The 26,682-nt window shown below is 36.0% G+C and overlaps 2 protein-coding genes across 3 annotated transcripts; one reads left to right on the top strand and one right to left on the bottom strand.

The window, feature by feature from the left end:
* Nucleotides 1–106: 106 nt before the first annotated feature.
* On the top strand, nucleotides 107–3,085 carry LOC103506107 (probable 28S ribosomal protein S16, mitochondrial; the record flags this gene model as incomplete). Of its 2 annotated transcripts, XM_017442715.2 has the most annotated exon segments (3): nucleotides 107–269; nucleotides 605–638; nucleotides 2,552–3,085. In XM_017442715.2, coding segments are annotated over 3 exon segments (318 nt in total), but the record flags the coding sequence as incomplete, so codon positions are not given.
* A 1,599-nt stretch (nucleotides 3,086–4,684) lies between these two features.
* Nucleotides 4,685–26,184, bottom strand: LOC103506106 (protein scabrous). Its single transcript, XM_026821253.1, has 5 exons — nucleotides 25,915–26,184; nucleotides 20,954–21,245; nucleotides 7,463–7,936; nucleotides 5,993–6,128; nucleotides 4,685–5,459 (listed from the first exon to the last, which is right to left on the bottom strand). Exons 1-5 carry the CDS (start codon nucleotides 26,142–26,144, stop codon nucleotides 4,888–4,890), a joined length of 1,704 nt encoding a protein of 567 aa, XP_026677054.1. The 5' UTR covers nucleotides 26,145–26,184; the 3' UTR covers nucleotides 4,685–4,887.
* Nucleotides 26,185–26,682: the final 498 nt, after the last annotated feature.

Raw genomic sequence — 26,682 nt, 5'->3', positions numbered from 1 at the left:
CGTGGCCCTGGAGGAAATATCGCTGAATTTGGCTTGGCACGCAAAGTGTTAAAATTGTATTGGCATCATGTAAAAAGTTTTCACTCTATACTTACTTTGTTTACAGACCAGAATGCGTAGAAATGACCAACCAATAGAACAGCTGGGTACCTTTGACCCATTACCCAATGAATACCAAGAAAAACTAGTCAGTCTGAACATTGAAAGAATACGCTATTGGCTAGGTACATCAGATATACACATCACCAGTCCAGTGAGAGAACTCTTTGGTAAGTTGAACATAGACCTAACTAACCTATGTGACCTGAGACCATCACAGTGGCTTGCAAACTCAAATTTTTGGTTCAATTCCCAACAGGTTTGATAGAGGAAACTGTAACTGCCAAGATCTTATCATCCCAAAATTGAAGAGGAAAATAGGACAGGATAGGAGAAAGCCAGCTGTTTTCTGACAATGAACCTTCCATCTGTGACCTAGCTCTTATATCTTATAAGGTAGATGCACTACCCTCCAACCTAGCTTGGCTCTCCCTAGAGCCTAATACTATCATCAAAATTGAAACCTTTGACATTTATTAATTTTGATTTCCTCTGCTTTTTTCAGGATTGGCTGGGTTGTTTCCTATTTATCATAGAACATACATGAATGCCTGGAGAAATCGAAACAAGGCAGAAGCAGAAATAGAAAAACAGAAGCAAGAAAAACTAAAAGCAGAACAGGAGGCTAATCAAGATAAAGAAGCTGCTAGCAGTGCATAGGCAATAGAGAAATCTGCTGGTAGAATAGAGACAAATAAAGGGGACTATTCCACAGAGCAAATTCTGATCTCATGCTTTGCACTTCTTACTCATGTGCAGAAAGAGTTGACTAATATTATTACCATGTTTTTCTACACACAAGGAAGAAGTCCCTCATGGAATGGACCTCACAACTCGATTTTGAGTTTTGACAAGATGTTCCTTGTCATGGAAGAAATAAATTCTATGTGACATAGTAAATTTCTTGTAAAATCATCTGGAATTTCCAATGATCCATTATAATGAAACCTTGTCAGCACAAGATAATGCTACTGGAGCTTAAAAAAGCCACATGATTGTATTCGGATGTAACGTGTTCCATTCCCAAAAGAACTGAGAAATGTATCATTTTCCACTCTTGGCAAACCAATATCCAGCATCCACTTTTTATTTAAAACCACCTTCTTTAGCAAGAAGTTGGTATAGGTACATCCTACTTACTTAACTTAGGCATGGAGAAAGTCACAATAAAAAGAAAACTCATTTTTTATAATCAATAAAAACACGTTTTATTTTTTCCAACAACAAATGAAAATATGTGCAAAAAAATATTTACAAACATTTCGATTCTTAAAATTTTTCTCGGTAGGAAAAATATCCGTGCATAAAAAAGAAAATAAATAAAAACAGAAACCTATGTCATTGAGGTTTGCTGTAGAAAAAAAAAAAAATGTTTGTCACACTCTAGCAGGTGACACAGTCTCTGGGGAAACAATTCTGACAACCTAATGTTTCGTTTAGAGACTGTCACACTCCAGAGTGTGACCAGAGAATCCCATTTAAAATCCGTGGCCCTGGAGGAAATATCGCTGAATTTGGCTTGGCACGCAAAGTGTTAAGTGGAGGGTAGGAAAAAGTTAGGAAGAGAGAGAGAGAGAGCAAGCACATAGATTAGGTATATTATGGTATATAATTATATAGAAACTAAAGGGGAGTGAGGGAGGGGGACTACTGTTGATTAACAAAATTCAAAATTCTCCCCCACCTCCTCCCCTCCCTTCTTCCTCCCTCTTCCCTTCCTCCTCCTCTGATCCAGTTTGTTCTCATCAGCAAAAAAAAAAAACCTTTGCTATCAGATTTTTAGTCAACATTTTCATTCTCGTATTTCTGTTTGTTGTACACCTCAGCCACAAAAACCTGAACCCCTTTTTTTTATCAAACCCTCTTTTATCAAACGATTGAACAAGCCAATCAAAAAGCCAGGGGAAAAACGAATGAACGGCACCAAATAGTGGGATTATTTGATTATTAATTGGGTAAAGGATTTGATTAATTATAATTATATGAAAAGAGGGGAAAAGAAGGTGTTTACATTAATTATTTTATTTGTTCTCATTTACACACGTTTCCCCCCCCCTCTTCTTGTTCTTCTTATTTTTCTTTTTCCAGCTTTCATCTGGGTTATTGTAATGGCGGAACTCCGCCAGAACCAAATGTCAGCAAAAAAAAAAAAAAAAAAACCCGACCTGCGGAACCCCCCCAAAAACAAATTTCAAAAAAAAAAAAAAAAAAAAAAAAAATATCGGTCTTTTGCTGATCTAATGAGAATGACCAGTAACGCCAACTGCGAATGACCAACCAGTTGGAACGGAAATTTTCGGAAAAAGGGAAAGAAGAAGAAGGAACAGAGGAAAATCACGAAAATCGGACGATAAAGAAGGTGAGGAAGTGGTACGTACAAGATTATGAATAGAGCTACCCTGTATAAATCTTTTTCGAGGGTAGGTATAAAAGACAGTATTTATCATAGAACATACATGAATGCCTGGAGAAATCGAAACAAGGCAGAAGCAGAAATAGAAAAACAGAAGCAAGAAAAACTAAAAGCAGAACAGGAGGCTAATCAAGATAAAGAAGCTGCTAGCAGTGCATAGGCAATAGAGAAATCTGCTGGTAGAATAGAGACAAATAAAGGGGACTATTCCACAGAGCAAATTCTGATCTCATGCTTTGCACTTCTTACTCATGTGCAGAAAGAGTTGACTAATATTATTACCATGTTTTTCTACACACAAGGAAGAAGTCCCTCATGGAATGGACCTCACAACTCGATTTTGAGTTTTGACAAGATGTTCCTTGTCATGGAAGAAATAAATTCTATGTGACATAGTAAATTTCTTGTAAAATCATCTGGAATTTCCAATGATCCATTATAATGAAACCTTGTCAGCACAAGATAATGCTACTGGAGCTTAAAAAAGCCACATGATTGTATTCAGATGTAACGTGTTCCATTCCTAAAAGAACTGAGAAATATATCATTTTCCACTCTTGGCAAACCAATATCCAGCATCCACTTTTTATTAAATTTAAAACCACCTTCTTTAGCAAGAAGTTGGTATAGGTCTATAGGTACATCCTACTTACTTAACTTGGGCATGGAGAAAGTCACAATAAAAACTTTGCTGTATTTATTTTTCAATTAAGTAGCAAAACTTAATCCTATCACAGCCCTTCTAACTTAATATTAAAACTGATTACCTACTCAGTAAATTGAATTTTTTCAAGCGTATACTTAATCCTAGCAATATTTCTCAATTTTAATATTGATTAATTAAACCATAACTTTAGTCATATTTCTACTTCAAATAATGTCCCAAATAAATTCCATTGACTTCGTACTGCTAAGACTAGCAGAAGATCTTAAATTTTTTAACTAATGAACTGCTTTATAGCAAAGATCAATACTTGGCCATAACTTTAGTCATATTTCTACTTCAAATAATGTCCCAAATAAATTCCATTGACTTCGTACTGCTAAGACTAGCAGAAGATCTTAATTTTTTTTAACTAATGAACTGCTTTATAGCAAAGATGTCTGTCTTTGTAGGAAACCTTGCCTAGACAAGATCTGTTAAATACTTGTAAACTTTGAGCAATGGAACGTATTTGGCCTGACTTACAATCTTACAAACTAGAAGCAAACTGACTTGCTTTTCACCTTAACTATTAAACGTTGAATCCAGCATGAGGCAAATGTTAAATAAAATCTATACAACTCAGAATTAATTGTTCCCTGCACATTTAAATACTGTACAATATAAACATGAGCGAGTTTTAGGTTTTGTATTCAAAAGAACGTCCTATAAACTTGTTCAACTTTTTACAAATCTAACCTAATCTAGTGAGATATCTTTGGAACATTAAGTTATTTAATTAATAACATTAAAATGTTTTGTACTGTTTCAAAAAAGAGAAAGAGGGAGATAGAAAAAAAAAAGACCAGAGGAGGTGTGCTTTTATGTACACAAGTTTTAACTTTGTTTCTGGTTTAAAATAAAATAATACCAACTGACTTGCTTTTCACCTTAACTATTAAACGTTGAATCCAGCATGAGGCAAATGTTAAATAAAATCTATACAACTCAGAATTAATTATTCCCTGCACATTTAAATACTGTACAATATAAACATGAACGAGTTTTAGGTTTTGTATTCAAAAGAACGTCCTATAAACTTGTTCAACTATTTACAAATCTAACCTAATCTAATGAGATATCTTTGGAACATTAAGTTATTTAATTAATAACATTAAAATGTTTTGTACTGTTTCAAAAAAGAGAAAGAGGGAGATAGAAAAAAAAGACCTGAGGAGGTGTGCTTTTATGTACACAAGTTTTAACTTTGTTTCTGGTTTAAAATAAAATAATACACAAGGCATTTTCGACCCTAATCTGTACATTCAGTACAAGTTTCACAGTTGGAAAATTATCGAACGATACAATAGGGTGAAATAGAAATTATTGACTCGAACTTGCGGTTGTGCGCTTATAAGCTGATAATTTTCAGCGCTGATTACTCCCTTCACTTTCGAAGGAGTTCGTCTACGTCTATCTCTATCAGTCTCTCAAAACATTTTACGAAGGTTATGCGTACATTCAGTACAAGTTTCACAGTTGGAAAATTATCGAACGATACAATAGGGTGAAATAGAAATTATTGACTCGAACTTGCGGTTGTCTGCTTATAAACTGATAATTATCAGCGCTGGTTACTCCCTTCACATTCGAAGGAGTTCGTCTACGTCTATCAGTCTCTCAAAACATTTTACGAAGGTTATGTAGTTACACCTTTACTCAAAGTTTACATTCACGTCGACTGTCTTCTCCTGATTTTCATATGTGATCTCGCCACAGCCATCCATTCATTCTTCTCCGAATGGAACCAGGTCAGTCCCAGATTGAACTTCCCGTTCAGATTCGCATGCAGACAATGCGAGAACCACCAGCCTCCTTCATAATTACTCGCACAGTGGGTATTACTCAGATCATTATCCCTATCGATTGTGCTGAACTTCATATTGTTCTGGTAGGTCATAGCGTCACTAGCGTTACCATGGTAACCGGAAAGGTTCAGACGGTAGCCTTCCGATTCAGATGCTACAGAGAAGGTGTCGTATTCAGCATACCACGCTTTGCCGTATATATCCACGAATTCGATACGAAGTGACATGTTGTCTTGTGATGTCAAGCGGTGGAGAGCATCATTCCCGATCCAGAATTCGGACTCCGGGGAGCCAAAACCTTGCGCGTAGTCTGTCCACTTGAGATTGAACTCTTGCATGCCGTTATACCGACGCTGTATGGTCATCCAATGATGTTCATCACAGAGGACGGAACGACCCAGACTGATCAGCTGTAACCCGGAGTGACCTTCACAGTCTGAAATGAGAGAAAAGGGAATGGTTAAAACACGGAATAATGACTCTTGAGTGGAATGTCTGAGGTATTTTCCACTAACAAGCCTTTCTTGTTGTAGTAGCGGCTTCAGCTGTAATCGAATGGTGATGGCAGAATAAAGAAAGGATATCTTTTTTCACCTGCCTCACCTGGGGTCTCTAGCTTTTGACCCTTTAGAGCTTCATTGTAAAATTCGCAAACAAGCTCAGAGAGTACCATAAAATTTAATGATACCATGCCCTGTTTACCAGCTTCCCGCCTTGACTCAGAGATCGCTGGTAATAAGAAGAACCAAGCGTTCCAGCCGAAAGAGATTCAAGAAAACTGTACAAGAACTAAGAAGACTGCGAGAGAAGGGACTTTCTAGTCCTATTCCAGCAGGATTGGTATTGATATAAGTAGGGCCATCGGCTATAATAAACGCCCTATGTCACTGCGACCTGGTTAGATTCCAGCAGGATAAACAAGGTCTATTCTATGAGTAATTAAAGTTAATTGATTCTTCACTTACTTACCATTGGGTAATTTTCCGACCACTTGTAGGTAAGAGTCGTGAATCTTGTTCATCTGTTGCATAATAGTTTCAGGAGACAGATTCTTGCTATCATCTAGTTGACTACTTAGAGACAAACCCTCTGAACGTCCATTTCTCTGTAACATAGACACATGGTTCAGTTAGTCAATTGGTTGAAGATTTTTTTTATATGCCAAATACCTGGTTAGACACATGGTTCAGTTAGTCAATTGGTTGAAGATTTTTTTTATATGCCAATTTTTTTTTTTTTTTTTTTTTTTTTTTTTTTTTAAGAACAGAACCTATTTTCTCAGGAAAATCGAGAAAAGATCACATTCGTGAGAAAGGTCAGGTAAATTACACGTTATGTGGGAACAAAACGAGAACCTACGAATAGAGTTTTTTTTTTTAGTAAATATATTTAAATTATCTTCCAAACTTTGGTAAAAAAATCTATGAATTGCTCCAAGCTTGTAACAAATTAGACGCTTCTAATAAGACATTTACATCTATGACTTTGTTTTCGGAGCATAAATTAACCCGAAACAGGTATTTTAGGTTAATTTGTAGGTACTCGAAATACCTTCAGGCTTTTTAGTGTGAAATAGGCACCTTATTATGAGATTTCCAAATTTTTAGCTGATATTTTGGGATATTTGTTTTAAGTTAATGATGCCCTTGTTGGATCTTTACTAAATACCAAGTTGATTGAACTATTTGATAATAATCAGATGGCGAAATGATGTTGCTACTGTTTGTAACATTTCAACCAATTGGCTCAATCATCTAATGGTCTGCTACTCCCACAAAGCTCTGCTTTTACTCTTCGTTAATAAAGAGAAGCTTATTGAAGTTAATTCCCGAGTAAAATATGTACCAAGAGACAAATTCTTTTGGTATTTGATAGATGAAATGTCCTACATTAAATGTAAATTTTACTTATTATATTTATTTTTTTCGGGCCCCAACGCCTAAAAGTTGCTTTGCTCGGTTAATTGTGTTACTCACCAGTGCTTGCATGATGATATTATTGGCCTCCACTTTCTCCTGCAATGTTGCCAGCGTAGACACTGTGGACTTCAAGTAGTTTGCATCACTCTCCCTCATATTTTGGGATATTTGTTTTAAGTTAATGATGCCCTTGTTGGATCTTTACTAAATACCAAGTTGATTGAACTATTTGATAATAATCATGATGGCGAAATGATGTTGCTACTGTTTGTAACATTTCAACCAATTTGCTCAATCATCTAATGGTCTGCTACTCCCACAAAGCTCTGCTTTTACTCTTCGTAATAAAGAGAAGCTTATTGAAGTTAATTCCCGAGTAAAATATGTACCAAGAGACAAATTCTTTTGGTATGTGATAGATGAAATGTTCTACATTAAATGTAAATTTTACTTATTATATTTATATTTTTCGGGCCCCAACGCCTAAAAGTTGCTTTGCTCGGTTAAGTGTGTTACTCACCAGTGCTTGCATGATGATATTATTGGCCTCCACTTTCTCCTGCAATGTTGCCAGCGTAGACACCGTGGACTTCAAGTAGTTTGCATCACTCTCCCTTGTCTCATTGACAACCTGCAGGGTGGAATTGATCTGGGCCACTCCGAATTCAAGCTTGCTAATCTCTCTCTGAATAGTGGGCAGATTGTAGTCGACTTTATTCTCAATGGTTTCTATAGATTCCAGCAGCTCCATCATTGAACTGTGGAGGTGTTCTACCCCGGAGATCTGCTTGGTGATGTTGAACAATGTCTTGACGTTCGTCTGACTGCTGGTTTCCAGATGACTGATGCGTTGAAGGATTTCTTCGTTGATGGCTTGCAGAGTTTTCATTTTGTGATTGATGACGTGTTGTTCTTTCTCCAGATGGTGTTTGGTTTTCAGAAAGAGCTTGCCGTTCCGATACCTCGGGTCTGGGAGGATGGGTTCGATGGAGTTCTGAAAGCAGAATAGAAATGGCAAGGGTTAGCACACTGAACTTGATTTTAAAAGACTTAAAAACCATTTGCTGGGAAACCCTCCTAAAGGTGTATCCATACAATACATAGTCGACGGCCGGTCGACTATGTTTGGACACACCTTAAACACTGAGAAGATCAATTGAGGAAGACAAAATAAAGACATGTATTTCTTGGTTACGAAGTAAGAGGAAGCTGAGGAAGTAATTTTCTCATAAAGCGCAAGTCTCTCTCACAAACCGACTCAAATGAAAATTGATTATGTGTGAAATATTAATATGTTTCTTTCCATATTTTACAGCTATGAAAAAAATACATATAACATTGGAGAAAAGAAAAACAGGCATCAAAAACAATTAATTATTGTATGAAATATTATGATTCAGTGTAAATACGTAAAAAATATCCATGTAATACTTAAGTACATGTCATTTTTCATAGACCTCTAAAATAATCCGATGTAGGCAAAATGTGTTTATTTCTTTAAAAGAACCCACACTAGTCAAATTTAACATGGCGATATCAATTTAGAGAATTATTTGTGTAGATAATAAATTAGAAAATGATCATTTTTTTTCTCTCTCTAAAATCAAACACATTTAAAATTTTGACTAATTTTTTCCCTCACAAACTTTGGTTCCCACATCATCGGATCGAATTAACCCTTTGCCCCAGCTTTGGGACATTAGGAATGAGATATAAAGCTGAGGCTAATAGACAGGGGTATTAACAAGTCCTGGTCTAATCGTAAGTTCGTGATCTTCCAAGGGTTAAGTACAATAAATAAACCGTCATCACTAATCATTGTCAGGTATTCAGGTTTGAATTTGTGTGAGCTGTGATCTTTAGGAATGAATGTCTCACGCCCAAAACATACACGGAATGAAAGAGAGAGCCAAAATGTTCCTAGAATGCATTTCATCAAAGTATGAAGGTTAGGACCTTTAAACTAAAAGCGATCGAGTTTTATCCCCCGACCTGGACTAAGGTTTTTGGCGAGATGTATGATGGTACATCTAAAAGTTTAGATGTCCCCTAAATCTCCACCCCAACCCCTTGGGGGCTGCGGGGGGATATACGCCAGTGGGATGTAGGATATCGATTTGAAATGGAACTTCTGAGGAGTAATGAAAGAAAGGAAAATTGGTGAAATTCCGGCTAGGATATCGTGTAAGGATTACAAAACCGAATTTTTATTCCTGAGTCTCAAGAGAAAAATACATTTAGAACTTGGCCTTAACGCACGACCGACGTACAAGATAATGTTAGTCCTCATCGTAATTGTTTGGGCATGAGAACTTAACACTCTCCAAGTGTACATTGAGGATATTAATAGTGGTATTAATGCACATTGAACCTTTAACCACGTACTCACACGTTAATTGGTAAACCAATCAGTCATCGTTATATTTGGCCAAGTCAGAAACCCATCTTCGCCGGGATTTGGTCTTTTCATTTGACGAGATTTGGTATTGGTATAAGTAGGGCCATCGGCTTTAATAAACGACCCTTGGTCACTGCGCGACCTGGTTGGATCTTTTGTGACATTGACGAGATTTGCTTCTCATTCGGATTCGATAAATAATGAGCAATGTTTACCACTGATATTTTCCTTCTGTATTTAAGTACAGGAAGCTTCCGAAATAATCCAGTGTTTACACTGTTTACTTTTTTCAAAGCAAATACTTAGGAAAGAGGAAACAGTGCATTAAATTTTCTGTAGACAAATAATGTAAAAAATCTATTAAAGCGTACAAGATAATGTTAGTCCTCATCGTAATTGTTTGGGCATGAGAACTTAACACTCTCCAAGTGTACATTGAGGATATTAATAGTGGCAGTATTAATGCACATTGAACCTTTGACCACGTACTCACACGTTAATTGGTAAACCAATCAGTCATCGTTATACTTGGCCAAGTCAGAAACCCATCTTCGCCGGGATTTGGTCTTTTCATTTGACGAGATTTGGTATTGGTATAAGTAGGGCCATCGGCTTTAATAAACGACCCTTGGTCACTGCGACCTGGTTGGATCTTTTGTGACATTGACGAGATTTGCTTCCCATTGGGATTCGATAAATAATGAGCAATGTTTACCAGTGATATTTTCCTTCTGTATTTAAAACTGGGAGAATTTTTTCTCTATAAAAGTAATTTTGAGTAAGTTTAACCTTTGGGAACTTGGTCCAGTTTATTCGGTTGACGTGCTGATTGCTTTTTTCGTTTTCAGGATTGAAAAGGGTCAAAAGTTTACGAATATTTCCTGATATAAAAATAACAATAATTTATATTTGATTTTTTTCCTGTGAACCTTTCATGTCCAATATCTAACCATTGAAATTAACAAGGTCTTGTTAGGCCAATGGACCCTTTGTTTACAATGGTGGTAATTTGTTACACTTTTTCTGAGGTCCTGGCCTTTTCTCTGTTGCTAATAATTATATTTGATTTTTTTCCTGTGAACCTTTCATGTCCAATATCTAACCATTGAAATTAACAAGGTCTTGTTAGGCCAATGGACCCTTTCTTTACAATGGTGGTAATTTGTTACACTTTTTCTGAGGTCCTAGCCTTTTCTCTGTTGCTAATAGACTCTCATTAATTTCACTAAAATTAAAATCACTATTGAACAAATCAATTTGAGGGGCCAAAAAATTAATTTTCGATTGAGCTATTAAAAGTTCTAAACCACTCTCAGAAATCAGTGTTCCTCAACCACTCACGTTTTCACAGGGGTGTCCAATAAGGACCACTTGGAGGGAAAGGCTTCGAGTGTTGATTCTATGAGAAACTCAATATTGTTGAGGACCCATAAGAAACTTGGGACCTCTTGGTACCCATCATGAGAGGTCCGAACCAAAATCTATATGCCGAACCAAAAATGGTCCCAGAAAGAGGTCTGCCAGGTTCATAGGCTGTTAAGTATACCTGTACACATTTGTATTTATTAGGAATAAGGTTAGAGAGGTCTCTTATTAGAGGTGTCTAATTTGTTCAAAGCTCAAAGCGTTTTTTTTTGTGATAGGTGTGAGAAAGAGATAGCGTGAGAGTGAGTGAGATAGGAACGTTGTCCCACTCAGATTCGTAACGGTCAAACTAGATTTGAGTTAGTGCCCAAAATTTCACTCTACGCCCTCAAAAATGTCCGAAATTTAGTTTTGCTCAAGTTGTTAATGATATCCGACCGAAAAAAGTCGTAAAAAAAAATCCAAAATGTAAACAACATGGTAATAGAAAAAAATATCAAATTTACCACCCCTTATAGTACCTCTACATCTCTTGCGTTCAGAAAATCTTTCCAAGGAGTTAGTGCCCAAAATTTCACTCTACACCCTCAAAAATGTCCGAAATTTTTGCTCAAGTTAATGATATCCGACCGTATGAAAAAAGTCGTCAAAAAATCCACAATGTAAACAACATGGTCATAGAAAAAAATATCAAATTTACCACCCCTTAGTACCTCTACATCCCTTGCGTTCAGAAAAATCTTTCCAAGGGAGAAAGGCCTCAGTGATAGAATCCCACGATATTGTCAGATTCTGAATCAGGACAAATAAAAGGAAGGTATTTCGAAAATGAAAACATCTTTTATCTACCCAAGCAAAAGATCTACAGCTGATCCTATTTAGAATTCAATAAAGATTATTTATTTAATGGGGTTGCATTAAGAACTTTTGGGACCTGGATAGAGAACAGAAAAGGTTCACTGGAATCTCTCCATGATAATTCAAGGGACTTCAATAAAATCTGGTTTAATTCGGAGCCAGGTAGAAATTTTTGGTATACAAAGAGGACTATTATAATCGTTTTTATATTAATGAAATGGCTCAAGGGAGCAGTGTCTTCATAAGATGTCTCTGACTCTTTATTTCAGAATGAGATCTGGGCCTTTTTAGGATTAAATCTGCAATCTAGACCCAACCTTTCACATGGCCAATGCTAATCCTGGGACCCATTTTTGTTTTGTCTATAATTTTGTGATATCATCTTTAATTCCACATAGTACCTATCTTTTGTGATATCATTTTTAATTCTATACTATCAAAATAGACCCTGTCTTCTCGGCACACTGAGTTGAAAATTCTCAGATACTCATCTCATCTTACACTGATCTCGTTTTAATTATTTTAGATGAACATGACATTTCTCAGATTCTTCACAGGATAATGGGACCAGAACAAAATTCCTAGTCAACACCAGAGTTTGTAGGTAAATAATAGGTACCTTCTTACATTAGCCTATTTTACCCCTAGCTAGAAGGAACCCTCATATTTCAAAAGGTATGCTGACTTGAAAACATCATGACATTTCTCAGATTCTTCACAGGATAATGGGACCAGAACAAAATTCCTAGTCAACACCAGAGTTTGTAGGTAAATAATAGGTACACATGACATTTCTCAGATTCTTCACAGGATAATGGGACCAGAACAAAATTCCTAGTCAACACCAGAGTTTGTAGGTAAATAATAGGTACCTTCTTACATTAGCCTATTTTACCCCTAGCTAGAAGGAACCCTCATATTTCAAAAGGTATGCTGACTTGAAAACATTTTTCTTCATTTCACAAAGGCACTAAAGGCAGGCCTTAAGGTGTGTCCACACATAATCGAAGGCCTCTCGAGTATGTGTGGACACACCTTTAGAGTCAATATCGGCACTAGGGAGGTAGAAGCTAAAGGCAGGCCTTAAGGTGTGTCCACACATAATCGAAGGCCTCTCGAGTATGTGTGGACACACCTTTAGAGTCAATATCGGCACTAAGGAGGTAGAATCTATTTCCTCATTTCAACCGAAATTCGAGATTTCCTTCACATTAGCAGAATGGTTAGCCTTCTTCCAACTGAAATTCCCATGGAAACCAAGATTACTTGCCAAGCTAATGGTCATGACACTAGACAGCTAATCGTGATTAATTTAAAACAATAATTACATCGTTCCATTCAAGAAAGAAACCAACAAGAAATGGCGGTTACTCTGGTCTCGATGACGGTTAAATTCAAATCTCAAGTTCTAACACAGCGGGTAAAGTCCCATTTCCTGCTCTTTACATTATGACTATAAATAGTGTATTGTATAGAGCCAAGTTTAACGTAGCTTTAATAGTGGGTTTCCAGTCATACCTACACAATGCTATGTATTTTATAAATAAGTTAACATCTCTACAAGTGCACGACTTGGAAGAAGAAGAAGAATACCACTTTTTTGTGATTTTCTCATCAATATTAGGATTTTCGTTATTTTTCGTTTCAGTTCCCAAGAGGAAATTGTTGTGGAATATTTTTTGACTTAAATGTTTCCGCTGTTTTTTTTTTTTTTTTTTTTTTTTTAAATCAAAATCCTGCTTTTTTCTGATGTTTTTTGACTTAAATGTTTCCGCTTTTTTTTTTTTTTTTTTTTTTTTTTTACAAAATCCTGCTTTTTTCTGATGATGATTAAGTTTAAATTTAAATGTTAATTTTAACGTCCTCAGGTCTTGTACACATTCTAAGATCAAACAAATTTATAAATGTCCAACCCAGAAAATGTTCAGCAGATACTTTGAGCCCTCTGCAAAAAACAATCAAATTTAACTGCAACCCTAATATTCTTCTTATTAGATATTAAACTGAACACTAAAGCAATATAAGAAAACGGCAAAATAACATGAGAAAATTACCCCTGTCTCCAACTCTGCTTTCTCTAAGATATCTCCCTCTTCACAGGTCCAGGCTTAAGAAAAAAGACTTTCATGAAGAAAAAGCTAAGGAAAATCAAATTTAACTGCAACCCTAATATTCTTCTTATTAGATATTAAACTGAACACTAAAGCAATATAAGAAAACGGCAAAATAACATGGGGAAATTACCCCTGTTTCCAACTCTGCTCTCTCTAAGATATCTCCCTCCTCACAGGTCCAGCCTTAAGAAAAAAGACTTTCATGCAGAAAAAGCTAAGGATTTTTTTTTCCAGTACAAATGTCTTTGACACCGAGGCAGGATTTGATATTGAGCCCTGCTTTGCATTCCCCTATGTCTATAACTTTGAGATGATTACAAAATGAGATAACAGAAGGTCACTATTTTAGGATTTGATATTGAGCCCTGCTTTGCATTCCCCTATGTCTATAACTTTGAGATGATTACAAAATGAGATAACAGAAGGTCACTATTTGGGCCATTTGAAAAGGAAAAATAATTTCCTTTCTTTTTATGACCCATTTGGAAACGTCTCATAGCCTCAAAATCCTTCTGTTGTATCCATTAAAACTTCTTGTCGTAGCAATGTCGTTGAAAATGTTCTCGAATGTAAAACTTTATGCTTTTGAGCTGATGTTATCTTGTGCCCTTTGTTGTGTCTATTGCCGCTCTCGGAATGATAATTTTCAATTTCTAAAGAATACTTGAAAGTTGAAAGCATAAGGAGATAAGGGTGGGGTGAACTATCTGATGTGGCTTGGGGAATTTTCTTTTCAAAATGAGCAGAGCATCGTGTTTACGTTGGAAAAGTCAAAGCACTAGAGGAAGGGGTTGTTGTTGATGTTGAGGGATATTTTGTGTTTGTAGTACAATGGTTAATACCTAGTAAGTTGTCTTGTTTTTATGGGAGTTCAGAGTTTTGATTTTCATTCATTTTTCTTCAAAAGAGCTACTTCAGTGGTTTTAATAAAAGATATCAACTGGAATAAATACGAGCATCATTATACATCAACTTCAATCACATTTGAATATCAAACTCCTACCTTGGTATTTGAGGAATCCCATACATACACTTGCAAGATTTAACTGTCTGTCTATTACCATTGAGGATTTCCCACGACACTTCCTATTCTCTCTGGTGAGAACTATAATCTCCTTAAGATCACGAGGGTTCGATGTCCGGTCCGGGATCAATTCTCAAGTTCGCCAAACAATACTATCACTCCGTCTTGATGTAACATATAATTAGAATGATAATGACCATTGTGATGATGGTCTGAATTGATGTTTCAATTTTCAATGAAATCATTCACATAATGAGCAGGAATAACTAGATATAATTTCTAAAGTGTTGTAGTGCTTGGTGTTCACAAATACTGACTTTGAGATGGGAGAAAGCATTTAAAAGTTATTCGCGTCCCCCCCCCCCTTTTCCTTCTTTGAAACCGTATATTTCTCCTTTACGAAATTGAATGAAACCCAACTACATATTATTGACATGTCACCCCAGACACTTCAATGAAAATTTGGACTTCGTAAGTAAACCAGGAGAGAAATGACGAATCAAACAAATTGTTATTAGATGCACAAATTTGATTGAAATGAAATGTACGTGAGGTAGGTTCAAAATAAAAACTTCAATGTGCATAGTATGTTATGAAAAAATTCATCCCGTCCCCCCCCCCCCATTTTCCTTCTTTGAAACCGTATATTTCTCCTTAACGAAATTGAATGAAACCCAACTATATATTATTGACATGTCACCCCAGACACCTCAATAGAAATTTGGACTTCGTAAGTACTTAAATCAGGAAAGAAATGACAAATCAAACAAAGAAGTAAATGACCAAACAACAACTTGCTATTAGATGCACAAATTTGATTGAAATGAAATGTACGTGAGGTAGGTTCAAAATAAAAACTTCAATGTGCATATTATGTTATGAACAATGAATGTGAACTTGTGAAACACAAAACCAATGTTTAGTGTTTTCATCTGAGAACCTTGAGAAACCGTTCAAAATGTGAGAAGTTTCCTATTCCTTACCTCACTTCTGGGACCCTGGCCACAGAACCTATCATCTTATCATATGCTGAGAGAACTCATCAGCCTGAACTTGTGAAACACAAAACCAATGTTTAGTGTTTTCATCTGAGAACCTTGAGAAACCGTTCAAAATGTGAGAAGTTTCCTATTCCTCACCTCACTTCTGGGACCCTGGCCACAGAACCTATCATCTTATCATATGCTGAGAGAACTTATCATCCTGTGTGTTGAGAAGTTCAGTTTTCTCATGAATTACAAATGGGAATCTCCGTATTTCACAGAATCTAGCGTTTCCCTACCGACATGGAAGTTGCTACAACACAGTTGGCCATTTAACTGCTGCAAATGTGGAACTGATGTGAACCAGAATTGCTTTTTTGTAAGAAATTGCTGCCCGTAATTTTCGCTTGGAATTGATGTGGGATACTTGTTAAGTTCAAGAAATATGAGTTTCGGTGGAAACGAGCTATTTCAACAGGATAAGTGAGAATGGCTTTAATTTTGTATTCTCTTCATACAAAAATAAAAAAAAAATATTATCTACTCCAAGTCTAAAATTCGATTTAGTGACAAGTAAAAGTTGAAATTATTTTTAAAACTTGACCTATTTTAGCGCCATTATGGACTCATTTTTTTTTCTTTTTTAACATGGCCGTGATGCTTAGCGTGTAATTAAATAAATAAATAAAATAATAATAAGTAATACATAGGTACACCTAATATTTTACTTGGATAATAAAACCCAACTAGACTAACTCTCAAGGTGCAGGATATTCTACCCTGTTAACCTGTTTCAAGTCTCAAGTTGGTTGAGCAACAGTTGGATTTAGTGACAAGTAAAAGTTGAAATTATTTTTAAAACTTGACCTATTTTAGCGCCATTATGGACTCATTTTTTTTTTTCTTTTTTAACATGGCCGTGATGCTTAGCGTGTAATTAAATAAATAAAATAATAATAAGTAATACATAGGTACACCTAATATTTTACTTGGATAATAAAACCCAAATAGACTAACTCTCAAGGTGCAGGATATTCTACCCTGTTAACCTGTTTCAAGTCTCAAGTTGGTTGAGCAACAGTTGGTCTGCTACATAGGGGCAGATGTGCTTTATCTGCAGATCCTATCACCTGACTCTGAACCTTCTACGTTACACCTTGGCTCCAAGTCTATTAAACACCAGGACTAGCTTAGACTTCTGTACTACTAGATTCTTGAAACTTCCATACTTCTATGGTACCTGTACCTGGCTTCCTGGCTACCTAATTGTATTCTTTCCACAAAATGCCTTCATTGTTGTATACCAGTTACCAGATTACCAGCCCTAGGAATAAAATTTCTAATCTAAAAACACATGTACCTGCGAATTTAGTTGCTAAAAAGGAATTAAATCATGTTGAACAAATGGCCTATCCCCATACTTGGATTGTCGATGGTAAGTGGTAAGCATTCGAATCGTAGTCGAATCCATTCATTCTATAAGTTAGGCACAAATCCTATAAGTTAGTTAGTTAGTTAATTTCACTAATCGCGCTATATCAAAGTGTAAATTCATACCTCCTCTGTTCTGCTGAATACTTCTGGCGTGACAAGGCGAATTTTCATACAAATCATTAAGGAGCGCAGTAGCGCTCCGCCCCGCCAAGTCAAGAAAGTTTGACGCGCTATAGATATACATTACAGAACACTTGATGAATTAATGTACTGGTACTTCCTATCATGATATCTCTGTTCATAAACGTCATGTATTACAGTGATGGTATAAATCAGCAAATCTCTATTGGGCTTTTAAATGCCGAATTCAAAGTAGTGAGAAATAATAGAGTGTTTTATTGCTTGAGTGAACAAGTGAGTGTTTACTCACTATTCGGGCCCTAAATTCATATTCATAATTTTTATATTTTCGTAACTTTATTTTCTTTTGTATGTACAAACATATGAATAACGGGACTATTATTGCAAATGAAATAAATTAAAAAAACTGGACTTAAGTCATTAATTTTAATTTTAAGTTATATGTTTAAGCAGTTCAAGTCACTGGGTGGGTGATTTTTTTTTTTTTTTTTTTTTTTTTTCGCAAGACAAATCTTTTATTTTACCCCCGGGAGGTAGTCGGCAAGGTCCTTAAACTTTTTTTTTTCTTCTTAAAAAAAAAAAAAAAAAAAAAATTTTTTAAAACCCAAAAATTAGGTTTTTTTGAAAAAATGGAAACTTTTTATCATTGAAAAAAAAGCTTACATTTTTGCCATTCATTGCATAGTATCTGGCCAGTGTATCACTGATTGTATACACTCGCACGTGGCCCATATGTAACGAGCCTGAAGGATACGGGAACATTGACAAAACGTAGAAGTTATCTTCCCTTCTCTTGCCTTCCAATGTGCCGCCAACTGAGCTGACGATGTGAAATAATCGGGGAACGATGTTTGTGACAAGCATTTAAATATGCTTAACACAATTAAAATTCCTTTTTTTTATCTTTATTAACGTTGATAACTTATGATTTCCTACGAAGCTGTCAAAAAACACCAAAGCATACTGTAATTTTTCGGCAGTAGCTGAAACCTCACGCGATCTTCATGTTGATATATCTATCTTACTTATCTATCTCTTATGATAGCTATCGCCTGACTGAAAATCCTAACATGACTATTCTACTAAAACAACTAGTCCAGTAAAACTTGGACCCGTCAAAATAAAATGAGATGTTATTTACTCAAGGTGTTCGTTTCAGCATTAATTTCTTCGCACTAGTGAACTGATTTTTACTGGTTAATGTACCGGTTGCTTCACAGGATTATGTGAAGTAGTTTACAATGTTTCTTTATGGCAAAGAAAGTTTCGAACAACTCTAATATTTGGCTCAAGAGCACAAAATCACTTTACACAGCCAAACTTTTGATTAGTTTAATAGGTATGCAAATAATACTGGATCGATCTCATGGAAAATTAGACCATCAAATTTTTTGATTAGAACTTAGAACTAAGAATCTCACCGAGTCCTGCTGGTTGTGAAACTAGTGACAGAACTGTGGGAGGCCACTTTACAGATTATTTTCTACTGATTGTTCTTCACTTAGATCAGCTATTCGATCTTATATCCGATCACTAACGGTATTCTATTTTCTTCGCAGATGGCATCTCTCATCCCGGGTTTTGGAGTTTTTGCAGTGCAAAATTGCAAATTGCTGTATAAATACAAATTTTATCAGTCAAATAACCAAAGCATCAAGAACGGGGCACCTACTAATTATACTGCCGTGCAAGATACCTGACTGACTGAATTTAGATTTATCGAAGCAAGGCAGCAGGTGCAAGCCATTGATTTGGCAATCTTGTTCATAACTAGTGGGAGAGTTGCTTGGAGTGCTTTTTACGATAAGGACCATCAGTTTCTTTCATTTTTTTTTTTTTTTTAAATTAGGCGCTTAAAAACATTAGTTTTAGAACGTGAATTATTTACATGCAGCTTTGGAGCTTTGGTTGGAGCAGCTGCCACCCATATATTGTGATGGTCGTACCTTATGGTCAGTCCCCTAAGGACGTGCCGATGGAAAGTTTGGTTGCAAACCTTGACAAGGTGTTGGCATTTTTAGAATGCAAAATAATTTGTTGTTTGCTGTTCTGAAGAATTTTAGGAGTATATTATTTAGTAAGGTAAAGTTATGCTTTAAACTTCAAATTGTGATTTATGATAGATACGTGTGTATGTAGTATGTACGCCGTACTTTCGTCGTCAAATGTAAACTTTTACAGCTCGGTAGTTTGTAGGACACTCACAGATAAGGCTCTAGAACTTGGACCCGTCAAAATAAAATGAGATGTTATTTACTCAAGGTGTTCGTTTCAGCATTAATTTCTTCGCACTAGTGAACTGATTTTACTGGTTAATGTCCCGGTTGCTTCATATCATGTGAAGTAGAATACAATGTTTTGTTATTGCAAAGAAACTTTCAACTCTAATATTTGGCTCAAGAGCTCAGAATTGCTTTACACAGCCAAACTTTTGATTAATTCAATATGCAAATAATACTGGATCGATCTCATGGAAAATTGGACCATTAAATTTTTTGATTAGAACTAAGAATCGCACCAAGTCCTGCTGGTTGTGAAACTAGTGACAGAACTGTGGGAGGCCACTTTACAGATTATTTTCTACTGATTGTTCTTCAGTTCTTTACTTAGATCAGGTATTCGATATTATATCCGATCACTAACGGTACCTACTCTATTTTCTTCGCAGATGGCATCTCTCATCCCGGGTTTTGGAGTTTTTTGCAGTGCAAAATTGCAAATTGCTGTATAAATACAAATTTTATCAGTCAAATAACCAAAGCATCAAGAACGGGGCACCTACTAATTATACTGCCGTGCAAGATACCTGACTGAATTTAGATTTATCGAAGCAAGGCAGCAGGTGCAAGCCATTGATTTGGCAATCTTGTTCATAACTAGTGGGAGAGTTGCTTGGAGTGCTTTTAACGATAAGGACCATCAGTTTCTTTCATTTTTTTTTTAATTAGGCGCTTAAAAACATCAGTATTAGAACGTGAATTATTTACATGCAGCTTTGGTTGGAGCAGCTGCCACCCATATATTGTGATGGCCGTACCTTATGGTCAGTCCCCCTAAGGACGTGCCGATGGAAAGTTTGGTTGCAAACCTTGACAAGGTGTTGGCATTTTTAGAATGCAAAATAATTTGTTGTTTGCTGTTCTGAAGAATTTTAGGAGTATATTATTTAGTAAGGTAAAGTTATGCTTTAAATTTCAAATTGTGATTTATGATAGATACGTATGTATGTAGTATGTACGCCGTACTTTCGTCGTCAAATGTAAACTTTTACAGCTCGGTAGTTTGTAGGACACTTACAGATAAGGCTCTAGTTATTATCTTTCTTCTGAGAACCAGGATGAAAGATAAGCACCTTTTATTTTCCTATGCCAGATATCGAACCCCAATAACGAATACAAACAAGAGATAAAGAATGGAAATATGAGACTGTGAGATCCTATAAGGCGGGAAAAGAGATACCTACTCTAGTCTGAACGATACACAATTCACATATTAAAGGAGGATTTGAGGAGTCAAATCAGTCTGAGTTGATGTTTTCCAGTCTGGACGGACTTTACTCTCTATTACTAAAGTTATAGCGAAGCTGACTATACTAGTTTTTTTTTTCTCGTCTTGTTCTATTTCTTCATATAGGTTAGTAAGTAAGTACTCAATGGTAAAGATAATAGCAAGGTAAGTTCTAAATTCGGCTTACCTCTCTCTCATCTCTCTCTTGAACAAGTCCTTGCACATCCTGATTGATCTTGGTTATTTCAGCCTTGGTGGTTTCCATGTCTCTCCTCAGCACTTCAATGTCTTTCCTCACAGCTGTCAAATCATTAGCATAGTTCTGCTTGTCCAACAGTTGCTTGCTGAAGTTGATATCTTGAATTTCTTGTCGCAGTTCCTGAATAGTTGTCATGAACCATTTGAGTTTCTTGCTGTTGTTTTTATTTTCATTTGTCGACGAAGTTTTGCTGGTTTTCTTCAGCCTGTCTACTTCTTTCCTGTAATCACACAAAAATTGACATTCATGAGATTTTTCGAACTAAATCCTTAAGTATACATACGTTTATGTTTATATATCCACATACATACCTACCTAATATAGAACTGGTTTTACACATTTTCGAACTTGCATATGTGTCACCTGACAAGAACAATGCGGCTCAAAATTAAAACAATTTAGGTTAACACTATCTTTGGAATGCTCTGAAATTTTAATTCTACAAAATTTTAAATTGTAAGATGATTAATGTCATGAGGCATTTTTGTTCAATTCTTAAGTGTTCCAATGAAATTAATGAAGTTGTTGCAATTCTCTTAAAAAATTCTCAAAATTCTCCTACTTGACAACTTTATCAAAAATCAATTTGGCTTTTAAATCAAAGTTTGTCCTTCCACGCGACTTAAATCACCCAGGATTTCTTTTGATGTGGGTTCAAATATGCCGACAGTTCCAAACCTCGGGAATGTTAAAAGAAACACCGCAAAACATGGTTGATACTAAATTAATCTAATCATTTATATCCTGCATAGAACATTAAACACATGGTTGAAGACTTCGAGATGGATGGATGACAGATGTCTGGTAAGAATCAAATGGTAGGAGGGTAGAGATGATTCCAATGACAGTAAGGAATGTTCACATGACTTGGCATTGTAGGGGAAGTTTAACGAGAGATCTGCCACCAACATGATGCAGCAACTTTGTAGACCCAAACCCTCGATTTTTTCCTTTTCAATTATTTTTTTCGGTACCACATCAACCAGTCTAAACAGACATAAAATTGATTAAAACTACTCAGTAATGCAAATGGGATATGTGGAGAACAAAAAAGAGATTTGTCCGACGTCAATCAATTTGCGTCCATTGTCCTTATAGGTCCATTAGTCCTGTCAATATTAGAAGAAATAAACTGATTCTTAACAGAGGACTCGTGCCAGTTATCAAATTTGGTCAACAGAATATTAATCAGATATCTCCTAAATGACTCTCTTTTATGGTCACGGGTAAATGGTGATGTGAATTTCAATAAGCAGACAAAAACAAATGGTCACTAGGAAGGTATGTTCATGTAAGAGTTTGACAGTAAGATCAGTGGGGGAGTTAATAAACACTATAAACGGCATCTTGATGAAGACAAATCTTCTGATTTTTATGGTCACGGTTAAATGGTGATGTGAATTTCAATAAGCAGACAAAAACAAATGGTCACTAGGAAGGTATGTTCATGTAAGAGTTTCTTTGACAGTAAGATCAGTGGGGGAGTGAATAAACACTATAAACGGCATCTTGATGAAGACAAATCTTCTGATGAAGTCTGAAAATCGAGAGAATCAAGTTTCAAACACTATTTTTCCTCTCTATCTCCCTTTGTAGCAAAAATCATTTACGTTTTAATGTTGCTGGATTTTTGGCTCTAACGTTTCTTGGAGGTACGGAACCTGTTGATTCCCTTTCTAACCACTACGCCGAACCTACTGACCTCTTAGGCCACAACTGTAACCAGAACTCCTTCACTACTGGACTTCAAACTTAATTGAAACCGACGTATCCTTCCTACCACAGGATATCAGGTAGCGTCTATTAAGACTAGATTAGAACGTATTTCTCCTAACCTGAAGACTATATCCTCTCATTTAGTTCGTTCCTAAAGAGTGTCATCACACAATGATGCATTTATGTTAATAGCTCATTGTTACTTAAGTTCAAACCGATGCAATCTACGAAGAAAACATTTAGCAGCGAGATGGTGACAAAGGGGAACGCTTCAAAGGATGCCGCCACCGCAACTTCAGAGACATTTCAATTTTCTTTCCGTGCATTAGTAGTGAACCGTGTATCACTTTGAAATTTAATCTCTTCTTCTATAATCCATATTGTGCAATATCAAAAGAAAGACCGCAATTTTGATTGGAAATTCATTAAATGATATTAAAAGAACCCGACACGCTATGTTCTTCTAAAGGTCTTGGAAGGGTAATTAACTCGAGGGAAAATTGAATACGTTGTTCCCTACTGCAAGCAACGATAAAGGCTTCTGGATTCTAAAAGGTACCTACGAAAAACGAAGAAACAGATATCTTTTCCCAATGCATTTTTTCTTGGAGAAAGAGCGACACAAAGATTATAAGGGATCTGAAGACAGCCGTTAAATCGGAGTCTAAACTCCGAAAAAAAAGAGTACCTTCAATGAATTATAATGGAATATATTTTTGTGCGAGGGATTTGGTGTCGCGCCCGAGGCATATCTCCGGCTTAGGACCTATAAAGTCCCCTTCTGTGTTTCGTACAATGGATTACCAACGTATTCTCTACATGTGCAGATCCCTTCGCTCTCATATTCTAATGAATACCCTGCGCTACATAGCCAAGCTGCACAAATATACAAGCTACTTCCTTCCTGCTTTCGTTTTACATCCCAAGAACCTGGTACCCTCACTATTCTGGAATTCTTCAAGCGAGTCCTATTGAAAACGCAAGCTTCCTCAGACATACAATAACCAACAACAAACGAACAAGCACACTCATAATAAGCACTGTGCTCATATTATTCTAATTTGCTTTGTCATTTCAACCCTAGAATGTGTGTGTTTCATATACATTAAGTTTCTTGAGATTATAAGAAGTCCGTTATGTCAGTGTAAGAATTATTCTGTACCTAATGAAGTTGCTTAACTTGTGTCATCCGTTCAGAATTGCACTTACAATTGCAGCTGTCTTCCTCTCATACATTCATTGTAATTTATTATCTTTACGACCAACTAGAAGCATTTGGCTAGACAAAAAATAAGAAGACAGACGTGTATACAGCATGTATGAAAGTGACGAACTTTTGGGCTGGGACAACCCTGATTGATTATACCTTGTTTATGCTGCTTGGATAGGGCAGAGAATTGTTTCAGTAAGACATAATTATTATTGTTCTAAAATTTTAAGAGGTGGTTAAGTTAATTTTCTATCCGGTTGGTTGACTTTGTCCGTCCCTTCAAAAGAAACTACTCATAAGTACAACTCTTTATGGCCGGATGTTAATTTTCAAGGCCTGGACTAGAATTAATAGGAAAAAAACCTACCCTTGCTTTTCATGCAGAACTAAAAAACACCTGTACATATTTAATGATGGTATCGTTAGAAATGGACGAATGTAACCCTTTGGCTCGTCGTGACAATGATGGCCTCTTCCTTGCTCGTCTATAATTCAATGTTCTGCGTTAAATAAGAGTGAATGGGTTAATGGTCACATATTTAATGCACATACTAAATACACTACTAGCAGTCAAGTAGTCAATTAGTCTACCTGACCGTTTGTATTACACTAGACTTACGAGCTCCCTCTTTTTTCTGAAAATAAATGAGATACTTTTAATAGAATAACAAGTTGTCGGGGTTAATACCCGGGGCAGTTTTTGCAAACTAATTATGTTAACCCCATAAGTACATATTACATTTTGGTACATATCCTCTTAACACTGAACTACTGTACGTTTACTGTGTTAAAGGGGAAGGCAAAAGGACAGTCCTAGACAAAGAGATGAATGGAATGAATGGAAAAAGGAGGAACACTAGATAAAGAAAGTGAGAGTGAGGGAGAGAAGCGAAAGATTATTAAAGATAGATGGGCAAAGAGGAAAAGACAGAAATAAAGAACCTCTGGAGAGAGCTAAGGTATATTGATCAAAATGCTCTTGGTGTTTAACGAAACCTTTTCAAAATGTTCATTCAAGTGCGTCAAAAAAGATGCATTTATTGCATCCCAGCCGGGATCTTAAGCAGGAATTCCAATTTTATGCATATAACATTATTTTTCTTACGAAATCTCTGAAACTCTAACAAAGGATGAAAAAATGTCTTCACAAAATTTTGATTATTATTTTTTGTCAAACCTTTTTGATTGTACAGGTGGGAATGTATTTGATTCCGACAAACGAACATTACAAAAGGAAGGAGAAAAAATCTTGGAAATCTCGTGGGAGTTGAAAATTGTGCACAAGAAAAGGCTTTGTTTGTTCCTCGGAGGATACAAATCTTAAGAAAGCTATAAAATTCTTTATATTTGCTGTCATGCTTTTTTGATAAATTGCATCTTTGGAACCAGGACAGTATCCGTTCGGGTACCCTTCGATCTCCAAGGGTACCGATATTGATGTAGATTTGGTGGTTCGGTCGAGTTCGAGAATGAGATATTTATGTACTAAATCTACCATGTATTTATGTTAAAACAAGAGTTAATGTTAATAATTTAAGTGTACATCAAAAAGTACAACAACAAAATGACAGCAATAAAAAAGTAAAATTAACGATAGGAGCCTTTCTCAACAAATTTTCGGTGGAGATGCCAAATAACCGTTCTTCTAATACAGGTAGGTACCTAATCAAGGAAATGAACAATAATGCAAAAGAGGGCAGGTACCTATGCACTTCATATAAATTTTATTAATACATGAAAATGAAATTTTTATGACTTAAATTTAAAATTTGTCAAGCAAAAGATATAGACCTCCCAGTGGTCAGCATTCGCCTAATAAGGAAATCGCGGTTTCAAATCCCAGCCAAAACATTGTTTTTTATCCATATTATTTTAGAAGTTCGCTACAGTAACAGCAGTCACTTACTGCTGAAGTTCAGGGATTTTGTCTAATTTGAAAAGTATAAATAGAGACGATTATTACCTCAGGTTTTGAATTTCCGATTTCAAATTGACGACGACCTCATTTTTCTCGACCGACTGCCTCAGCGCCGTTGCCAGAGAATTGTAATCTTGTTCCCGATACGTGATTAACGTCTCCACTTGACGTTTCAAAAGCTCCAAATCCTCGCTCACAACCGGCGAAGCACTGATATGTACACTGAAAATATTCACGATTAGCACGAAAAACACAAACATTTTGATATAATCCATCACGAGCGGCGTAACATGAGCGAAGTTAATAGATCTCGAGTTAGAACTCAACTGAGCAACCGAACCATGTGTTGCGAGAAGGGAGAATTTTTTCAAATAAAAACGCCAGGTGAGGATCGAACCCCCACTCTTCCGAGATAGAAGCAGCAGGTCGGCAGGTGTTGAGCGTAAAAAACTAGATGGTTGAATAAGAAATAGGAAAGAAAAAAGAAAAAATATGAAGAAATACTACTAAATTGTAAATTACTTGACAAAGGAAAAGAGACAAATGTTCGAGTATTATCGGACTAAAGGTCTACCTTGCCATTTCGGAGGTTAAGAATCTCATTGAAAAAAAACGTTATATAAGTATACTTCTGAGAACCAGGATGAAAGATAAGCACCTTTTATTTTCCTATGCCAGATATCGAACCCCAATAACGAATACAAACAAGAGATAAAGATTGGAAATATGAGACTGTGAGATCCTATAAGGAGAGAAAAGAGATACCTACCCTAGTCTGAACGATACACAATTCACATGTTAAAGGAGGATTTG

Source organism: Diaphorina citri, unplaced genomic scaffold, assembly GCF_000475195.1.
Source record: "Diaphorina citri unplaced genomic scaffold, Diaci psyllid genome assembly version 1.1 scaffold215, whole genome shotgun sequence".
Taxonomy (NCBI): Eukaryota; Metazoa; Arthropoda; class Insecta; order Hemiptera; family Psyllidae; genus Diaphorina; species Diaphorina citri.
The sequence above is the reverse complement of the archived record's forward strand: the minus strand, read 5'-3'. Positions and strand labels throughout refer to the sequence as shown.

What these genes read in the sequence shown, in the direction of transcription:
- LOC103506106 (XM_026821253.1), bottom strand. Translation starts at nt 26,144, where the DNA reads ATGGATTATATCAAAATGTTTGTGTTTTTCGTGCTAATCGTGAATATT. An exon ending in TCGGAAATTCAAAACCTGAG is followed by an intron (nt 21,246 to 25,914) that starts GTAATAATCGTC and finishes GTGTGATTACAG; the next exon opens with GAAAGAAGTAGACAGGCTGA. An exon ending in ATATCATCATGCAAGCACTG is followed by an intron (nt 6,129 to 7,462) that starts GTGAGTAACACA and finishes TCTATGTTACAG; the next exon opens with AGAAATGGACGTTCAGAGGG.